Here is a 10,175-nt window from a genome sequence, read left to right on the forward strand (position 1 = left end):
CATTCTTTGCATCAATTGAATTTTGTACGGGAACAAATGCAAATCAATGCGAATAATCCGTTATAAAGTGGACCGAGCCATGCCCAACTGCTGAGAACGGCGTTTTTGGGATGTTCTTGGGGACCTCTCAACACTGACTCGTACGGCATACGATATTTTGATGATCTTAGCTACATTATTCACCGTTTATTTAAAGTTTCGAATTTGAATATGGCAATGGCTTGTGACAAACAATGCTTATGTAGGTGCACGTCGTACAGGCCCTTATATAACGGCTATATTCGGTATTTAAAAAATGTTAACAGAATTTTTGGCAAATGTTAATTTTTTCGAAAATTTTCAAATTTGTTCTAAATGGTGAAAGTTATTCGAAGTTTGACCCGGCCGAACTTACTGCTTTTTTACTTGTTTTTAATGCTATCGTACCCTATCTCTCAAATTTATATCAGGAAAGACTCTCTCGATTCATGATCCCAATGGCAGCCTTTTCATGACCCATACATATATAGGAATTAATCTAAACCGAACTTTTGTAGACAGCTACAATTAATAAATTTAATTAAACTTTCCTTAAATAATTTTTTCAATGGTTATATATTTATTTTTGGATAAAATATCGAATATATATTTATTAATTAATAATATTTATATTTATATTAATAAGGTTAAATATAGTATTTTTATATGTAGATTGCTTTTTCCATAGAGAAAAAATTAAATGCTTCCAAATACATCTCGTGGGCCCACTTTTTGCAAATATCGTACATTTGTAATAATTGGATTTCCATTGTCATCGCGCATACTCCAAAGCGCCTCATAATTCTTCTCAGTTAATTCAATTGGTTCGCCAATGATGTACCAATTCACACCTGGCGAACATGCTGGCGTTGTGAGGGAACCCTGATAACTATACGGGAACCCGATAACATATGTCACATTGCCTGGACGTAGAATATTATTTATTACTGACAGGACATTATCCAGGATTCCCTCTGTTAGGCCTGCGATTACTTTTCCAAAACGAGCAAAAATCGCCACACCATTCTCATGTTTAGAGGCTTCTTCAAAAGTGAGATACTTTGCATCGTAGAAAATCATATGAGATTCCCAATCGAAAAATTGGCCATTTATGGAATGTTCTGATGATCGCTCACCGTCCTTTATCCAACGGCTTTGCCATTGGTGGAATTTGAAGAGCTTCGAACCAATCAAAACATATGGTCTCAAGAGGTCGTTTTCCACTACGCCAACCAGGCTATTGCCATCGTTAAAGAGTGTCAGTTTATGGTCAATGTCGAAGTTGCAGTTTGCAAATCCTAATATTTGCATCAGTGCTAAGTCAGGTGTAACCAGTAAAGAAAGTCTTAAAGTCGGGCGGGGCCGACTTCAAGATACCCTACACCACTTTGCTAATTTAGTAGAGCTCCACATAACAATTAATAGTTTTTATGGGAGAATACGCTATGGTTATAATTATAATTTAAAGTTCAAAGGACTAAATATGCCGAAGAATTTGTATCTTTTAAATTCGGACATGTGTTGCCCATTTGGTGCACAAATAATTTAAAATCGGATAATAATATATATGCGAGCTATATCGAAATCTGAACCGATCTCGATATAATTTGGCAAATATATTTCTGAGCTGTATTTGATATATTTCCTTGAATATCGCTGTTACGGAATGCATATTACGGTTGTGGGTAACAAATATAATAAATCGGATGAACAATATATATGGAAGCTATAGCTATATCTGAACCGATCTTCACCAAATTTGACACACTAGCTTCTATACTCAATTCGGTCGTAAGTGCCAAATTCCATCCCATTTGGACAAATATTAGACGTTTGATGCATCATAAAAAAGTAAATCGGACGAAGTTACATATGGGAGCTACATCCAAATCTGAACCGATCTCGATAAAATTTGGCAAAAATATTTCTGAGCTGTATTTGATATATTTCCCTGATTATCGTTGTTACGGAGTGCATATACGGCTGCGAAGGACAAAAATAACATATCGGATGAACAATATATATGGGAGCTATAGCTATATCTGAACCGATTTCGATCAAATTTGGCATACTTATTTTTAGGCCTATATGCAAAATTCCATACTATTCGGGCTGATATTACACGTTTGGTACACAATAAAAGACAAATCGGACGATCATATATATGGGAGCTATATCTAAATTTTCAAAATTTTTTTTCAAAATTTTGAATATTCATGAAGCTCATAAAACGCGAAATTAACATTCGATTTCATTCAAACTTAAACTCAATATTTCCATCAACACAAGGTCTGCTATAAAGATGGTAGAGATCGGAACATTTCTTCTGGTACCTCCGAAGTTTTGGGTCGAAGTTTTGAATAGCGAAAACAATTATAAAATCCGAAATAAGCATCCGGTTCTCTTCATATTTCACACATCCCCTTATTTCTACCAACACAAGATCTTCTGTGAAGATGAAATATATCGTTCCCCTCCTGCTGGTACCTCCCCCACAAAGGGTCAAAATTTTGAATATCTATAAAGCTCATAAATTAAAATCCTATTCCTATTCGAAATTAATATCCTAATCCATTCAGACTTGTTACATCTCAATATTTCTTTCAATACAAGATCTGTTATAAAGATGGTAGAGATTTGACCATTTCTCCAGGTACCTCCCCCACATACGGTTCAAGATTTTGAAAAACAAAAAGCTCAAAGAAAGCGAAATGAGCATCCAACTCTCTTCAAATTTTACACAAAAAAATTTTTGCTAACACAAGATCTGTTGTAAAGAACCCCTTTTGGTACCTCGCCCACAATGGGTCACAATTTCCAATAAATGTATCTGTCATAAATTGCGAAATGTGTCAGCGATTCTTTACAACTTGATATATCTAAATATTTCTTTCAACCAGAAAACTGAGATGATTATGGAATTTATGATTTCGCATAAAATTGGGTATAAATGGTCGAGGCACCGTTATATGGGATTAAAACAATTACTAGACCTGCATCACGGGCAACGGATCTACCGTGAATCCCAATTTTTAAGTTTCATTGAATTTGGTTGGGAATTGTGGCAGAAACCTTCAAAATACCGAAAATCTGGAGATGCCATTCTATGGGGGTTTTACCTAAATAATTGAGATCGTGATTTCAACAGACCGGCGGGCATCGATGAATCGGCTTAAAATTTTATGCTGATCAAGAATATGTACACTTTTTGGGGTCTCCGACGAATATTTCGAGGTGTTGCATACAGAATGACAAATTTAATATACTCCATTGAATGGTGGAGGGTATAAAAATATGCAATTATTTAAACGCTCTACCAAACATATTTTATTAAGCTTTTAATCCCCGTCCTTCCATCTGTTGTAATCATGCTAGGGAAACGAATTAAGATAGGAAGCTAAAATTTTCCACAGATCAATCTATGGCATGCAGGCATTTCAAATTTAAAGATGGGCTAATATATAGCCCCTGCATAACGATACCTGCCGATATCCCGTATTTTGATGGTTTCAGTCACATATTCTATGAATCTGACAAAAAATGTTGCACACAGACCATACAAAGCAATTAAGCAAAGGCGTGCTGGGCCGATCATGTGATACCCTACAACACTACAATATGTTTGAAGTCGCCTTATATCCAAATCCATTTTGGAAGATTTCGTTTTTGAAATAAAGTCAAAGAGCCCCGCCCAGAGGTTGCCCTTAGTTTTTTGGCCCGGAGAATTTGGCAATAGTTGTGAAAGTTGTGGTCCATTTTAAAGCTAAATGTAATCCAATGGTCATGCAAAATGCTAGACTTCTTCCCTGTCCTTAACTCTCTTCCGATGCGAAATTCCGTGTCGATTAGTTTCAATTGTGGCCTATAGAGCGACTACAATTGATGGGAATTGTGAATATCGGTCCAGCAGTTCTTGATTTATAAGCAAAATTAAAAATATCCAATTATTTTAAATATATATTGTACCTATTTTTCTATATATCCGATTTCTTGGCTATTAGCATCACTGTAATGGTTAGAAGTGATCTTTTAATGTATTTGTGATTTGGCTGGGATTGAAAATATTGGCGGCTTAATGGACATTTTCCTATTATCTTACATAAAAGTTAGAGTCTATTTTACCCGCTAATTATTGTCCAATGGCCGCCCAAATTGGTAGGATTTTGCCCACTCCTAAACTCTAACTCCGTGTAATTTTTCGCGTCGATTGGTTCATGATTGTGGCCTATAGAGCAACTGCAAAATCAAGAAATTTTTCTGTTTTTGGTCCATTTCAACCCCTAAATATCGTGCGATCATCTCAAAAACAATAGGGTTTTATTTTGACCATAACCCCACCTCCATTTTCAATTTCGTGAGGATCGGTTCATAATTGCGACCTGTAGCTTGATTACAAATTAACATGGACAGACGGACATACATAGCTAGATCGACTCTGCTCGGCAAGATAGGAAGATCCATATATACTTTCCAATATTTCGAGGTGTTACATTATTTTTGGGCCAATCAAACTTCTAATACCCCAAACACACAGTGTTGTAGGGTATAATTACCCCCAAATATTCGAAATTGTCTTTTCCTTACCGTAAATTGACTTTAGCATGTCGATGCTGTCATGTCCGTCCAGATGTCCGTCTTAGTTCCATATATTCATCAGACCTTGGCTAGGTAAGAAAATGCTTTAAATCGCTCCACTTCTTCTGGTATTTTTACAAAGTATAAACATTTCGAATAAACACAACTCTTCATAATTACAGGGAAATTTTATCAGATTATGAATGTAGATTTTAAAATAGACCACACGTGTATCGGCCTTTTGAAAGTTTACATCGTAAAGCAACTTTAATAGATGAGGCAATTTACCAACTTTTCAAAATTTTTCAATATTTTCCCGACTGAAATACCTTGGAGTTTTTTTTTTATAGAAGCCAATATATTTAGTAGAAGTATTTTGTTAATTAAATTAATGAAAACCTTTTCTTTATTGTAGCCCATCCCTAAAGTATGCAATGCGAAAGATCTTCAAATTAAATAAGTTGTACCATATTTATCAAAAAACTTCTCCAAATTCATAGGGACTTATAATAAGACATAGAAGACCAGAAGGACATCACACAAAAGACCAGAAGGTCTTCTAGTCAGAAAGGATCAGAAGGTCTTCTTCTCAAAGGAGACCAGAAGGTAGTTTTCTCAACGAAGACCAGAAGAAGGTCTTCTTTCGAATACCAGACGGAGGACTTCTTTTAAAAGGTAAGTAGATTGTCTTCTCATAGAAGACCAGAATAAGGTATCTTTATTGAAAACCGGAAGAAGCTTTCTCAAGGAAGACCTGAAAAAGTTCTTCTCATAGAAGACCAGCAGATGGTCTTCTCATAGAAGACCAGCAGAAAGTCTTCTCATAGAATACCAAAAGAAGGTATTCTTATAGAAGACCAGCAGAAGGTCTTCTCATAGAAGACCAGCGTAAGGTCTACTCATAGAACACCAGCGAAAGGTCTTCTCATAGAAGACCAGCAGAAGGTCTTCTCAAAGAAGAGGTCTTCTCATAGAAGACTAACATTTTTTAAATTGATTTGTAAGTTAAATTAAAAAAATTAAAATTTATATTGTGAATATCCCGCTGAAAAAAATTCCTAAAAAAATTATGATTATTGACCTGAAAGTATTTTGGAAGAAACCAGAAATACATACTTTAAATATATTTCAGAGTATATTTCCAAAAAATCCACATTTTTGGACTTTGGATAGCTCTCAGATTTTTTTTTTGTTTTTTTTTTTTTGTATTGAAATTGATTTTGATTTCAATATCAATTTTGGATATCATTCAGATTTTTCGGGTGTCTCTTTTAGTGGTGCCTTTATTTTTCCACAATTGCATAAATATATATTCCATTTATTAGTAGTTCATTCGTTCAATTCTTATTCGATTCCGTCCACCATTTTAAGTAGATTTTTCTTCCATTTTTCCTCTGAACATTTCGAAAATTATTCACCAACGGTTTATTGAATTCATCCAAAAGTAAACGGAATGGTGCCATCTGCTGGGGATTAACATCCACCGATCGCGAAAAGATAATCCAAATTACAGCCTCTGCACAGGGTGGTGTTGTCAACGATCCCAAATAGGTGTAATAGAAATTCCTGTTCGAATTATCCACGCCATCGAATAGACCGGATAATTTAAAATTTTCAATTGCCGTTGATGTTTCATATTCTCGTATACTCGATAAAGCTTCGCTGACACCTTGCAAACCGGAGAGATTTTGTGAAGGATTAGTCCGATATAACGCAGTTACAACAGCCACACCATCGCCATGATTTAAAGCCTCCTCCAGACTGCCGTATTTGATGTTGTAGTGCACGGCACTTCAGCAGCATGACGTTGCAGATTGATGACATGTTCCGATCCCAGGCTATCATTGGAACCCCAATGGAAGTGAGCATTGACGAGTTCATAGATTGTGCCATTTGGCAAGGGACCACCGGATATTTGTGGTTTGACGACATCATTGGGATATTGAATTTCAGCCGAGTGGCCATTATTGGTTATGGTAACAGTGTTGGGGGTTTTGTAATTCCAATACGTTATGGTTGGATAGCTTTTGGTGAGGACCTGAGAAGGAGAAAAAGAAAAAAAAAACATGGGAAATTTTTTGGAAGTCCATAACATAACATGGAAAAACAAGTAAAAAAGCTGTAAGTTCGGCCGGGCCGATCTTTGAATACCCTCCACCATTTGGAAAGATTTTGGCAATTTTCCAAAAAATTAAAATCCGTTGAAAATTCTATTAAAATCTTAAAAAAACCGAATGTAGGCGTTAATTAGGGTCTATATGACGACGTGGACCTACATGGGCAACTTTTGTCATAAGCCATTACAATATTTGAATAAAGAAATGCGAAATTTGAATAAAGAAAATTCGGTGAATAATGTAGGTGAAGTCATCAAAATACCGAATATCGGGAGATACCGGTATATAGGGGCTATATGAAAACATGGGCCAGCTAACGAAATTTTTTTCATAGGCTGTAGTACCCATTACGAACATCAAATACCAAATTTCAAACAATTCCGGTGAATGATATCGCTAAAATCATCAAAATAGCGAATATCGGAAGGTACCGTGATATAGGGGGCAGTCCGAAGACGTGGACCTACATGGTCGATTTTCTATCTTAGGCTGAAGTATCCGTTTCGAACTTCAAATACCAAATTTGAAACAATTCTGGTGATAAAAAGGTCCATAAAATCATTAAAATACCGAATGTCGGAAGGTACCGTTATACGGGGGCTCTACGAAGACGTGGACCTGCACAGACAATTTTCTGTCTTAGGCTGTTATATTTATTATGAACTTCAAATACCAAAGTTAAAACAATTCCGGTAAAATCATCAAAATACCGAATATCGGGATGTACCGTTATATGAGGGCTATACGAAGATGTGGACCTGCACAGACAATTTTCTGTCGTAGGCTGTAGTATCCATTACGAACTTTAAATACCAAATTTGAAACAATTCCGGTAAATGATGTCGCTAAAATCATCAAAATACTGAATATCGGGAGGTTCCGTTATGTGGGGGCTATACGAAGACGTGGACCTACATGACCCATTTTGAATACCAAAAGTCCTGCAGACATAATATACATTTGAGTAAAATTTTATCAACCTACTTCATGTCGTTCGGAAGCTAGAGTGATATCCACAGACGGACAGATGGACGGACATCGCCAAATCGACATAGAATTGTATGCTGATCAAGGTGTCTAAATTGTATATTTCGAGGTGTTACAAGCGGAATGACAAACTTAATATACCCTCCAAACTATGGTGGAGGGTATAAAAAACGTCTAGAAGTCCAGAACTTTCTCCAACTTAATATCACAAGGACATCCTTTTTATACCCTACAGGATCAGGGTATTATGTCTTTGTGCATTTGTTTGTAAAAGGCAAAAGGAAACGAGATAGACCCATAGTTCCCTTTGATGATCTGCATAGAATCACATTCTGAGTCGATTTATGCATGTCCGTCAGTCCGTTTGTCCATGTATTTTTGTAAACAAGGTACAGTTCGCATTTATTACCCGATCCAGATGAAATTTTCCAAACAACATTTGTTTGGCCCAAGGACGAACCCTATTGAAATTGGAGATAATCGGTCAAAATTTAGATATAACTCCCATATATATCTTCGTCCGATTTGCCTTTTATTGTGCACCAAACGTGTAATATCAGCCCGAATATTATGGAATTTTGCACATACAACCAAATTAGGCATGAAAAGAAGTATACCAAATTTCATCGAAATCGGTTCAGATATAGCTATAGCTCCCACATATATTGTTCATCCGATTTGTTATTTTTGTCCTCCGCAGCCGTAATATGCACTCTGTAACTACAATATTGGGGGAAATATGTCAAATACAGCGCAGAAATACATTTGCTAAATTTTGTCGAGATCGGTTCAGATTTGTATATATCTCCCACATATAACTTCGTCCGATTTACTTTTTATTGTGCACCAAACATCTACTTTTTGTCCAAATGGGATGGAATTTGGCACTTACGACCGAATTGAGTCTAGAGACTAGTATGTCAAATTTAGTGAAGATCGGTTGAGATATAGATATAGCTCCCATATATACTGCTAATCCGATTTGTTATATTTGTTACCCACAGCCGTAATATGCACTCCGTAACAACGATATTCATGGAAATATATCAAATACAGCTCAGAAATAAATTTGCCAATTTTTATCGAGATCGGTTCCGATTTGGATATAGCTCCCATATATATCAAATGGGCAATACAAGTTCGAATTTAAAAGATACAAATGCTTCGGCATATTTAGTCCTTTGAACTTTAAATTATAATTATAATCATAGCGTCTATGATTGAATTCTCCCATAAAAACTTTTAATTTTTATGTGGAGATCTACTAAATTAGCAAAGTGGTGTAGGGTATGATAAAGTCGGCCCCGCCCGACTTTAAGACTTTCTTTACTGCTTTTTCCTTTAAAATACCAGGGGGCCTACTCATAAGTTCTTTTGTATAAGGCAGGGACAGCCTTTTTGTAGAAGCCCGTAAAGGTCTTCTTATAGAAGGCCAGATGATCCCCCTTTAAAATCTCCTTATGGTAGGGCCGAAAGGTCTTCTTATGAAAGATCCATAAAATCGTCTTATTAAGGACCCTTTAATATTGTCTCTCTCATAGGACCGCTGCTTTTCAACCCCTAAAAATACATACCTCCATTGTGTTAAATTTTATAGGTGACTGACGTCGATTTGAACCACATGCTGGATACTCCTCAGACCATCGATCTTGTTCGTCATAAGTCCATGCTGTGGTTTAATAAAATTTCATATTTTTTTCATAATTATTTCCACTTTATTTTCAAATACATTACCATGTGTGCCACTGCAAACAAACAAAATGAAAATCCAAAATTGTCCCATCAAAGCGTTGGCTCTGGAAAATCCAAAATACCTAGCCTTTGTTCACTTTGGCACTGATTTATAGCCAGAATTGTACAAATCGGAATTTTTATTATCATAGAATGTTTTACATGTTTAATTGCTAATTAAATTTAGAGCGAATTGTTTAATCGTTTTCGATACCGAATAACTAATTGGAAAACACGGCTCAATATGATAAAATTCAATGTTGGTGACACTTAAATGTCCGATGAATACTTTCAAAGACCCAAAGTAACTGAACGATTTTACAAAAACTGATTGTTGAGGTGAGTAAATTTGGATTCAAAACTAAGTGAATATTTGTGTGTCACTTTTGCATTACTCAGTAAACGCCGACATTACCAGATAGAGCAAATCAATAAACAGCGATAAACTTTTTGCACTTCAATGACAAATTTTTCCAAGAAAAACTTTTTCCCCCAAGGTTTGTCGGAATTTATTTTTGTATCCAACAACACTCTTTGTTGGGGGTATTACGTTTGATTGAGCCAAAAATCATTATTTAACACCTGGAAATATTGTTTCCCAACATTGGAAACCATATATGGATCTTCTTATCTTGCCGAGCTGAGTCGGTCTAGCTATGTATGTCCATCCGTCCGTCTGTCCATATTAAATTGTAATAACGCTACAGGTCGCAATTATGGACAGATCCTCACGAAATTTAGAATGGA

At 35.9% G+C, this 10,175-nt stretch overlaps 2 protein-coding genes across 2 annotated transcripts; both read right to left on the reverse strand.

Annotated features, from left to right (window-relative positions):
* Positions 1-638: 638 nt before the first annotated feature.
* Positions 639-1,329, reverse strand: LOC101888329 (carbonic anhydrase 6). The gene has a single exon (XM_059124161.1). It carries the CDS (start codon positions 1,327-1,329, stop codon positions 715-717), a length of 615 nt encoding a protein of 204 aa, XP_058980144.1. The 3' UTR covers positions 639-714.
* Positions 1,330-5,857: 4,528 nt separating this feature from the next.
* On the reverse strand, positions 5,858-9,838 carry LOC101891062 (carbonic anhydrase 2). Its single transcript, XM_005184509.4, is given in 4 exon segments — positions 5,858-6,382; positions 6,385-6,631; positions 9,272-9,366; positions 9,432-9,838. Coding segments are annotated over 3 exon segments (705 nt in total). The 5' UTR covers positions 9,278-9,366; positions 9,432-9,838; the 3' UTR covers positions 5,858-5,930.
* Between the last annotated feature and the right edge of the window lie 337 nt (positions 9,839-10,175).

This window comes from Musca domestica, unplaced genomic scaffold, assembly GCF_030504385.1.
Source record: "Musca domestica strain aabys unplaced genomic scaffold, Musca_domestica.polishedcontigs.V.1.1 1, whole genome shotgun sequence".
NCBI classification, from domain to species: domain Eukaryota; kingdom Metazoa; phylum Arthropoda; class Insecta; order Diptera; family Muscidae; genus Musca; species Musca domestica.

Excerpts from the sequence above, each read along its gene's own strand:
- LOC101888329 (XM_059124161.1), bottom strand. The coding sequence starts at position 1,329 with ATGCAAATATTAGGATTTGCAAACTGCAACTTCGACATTGACCATAAA.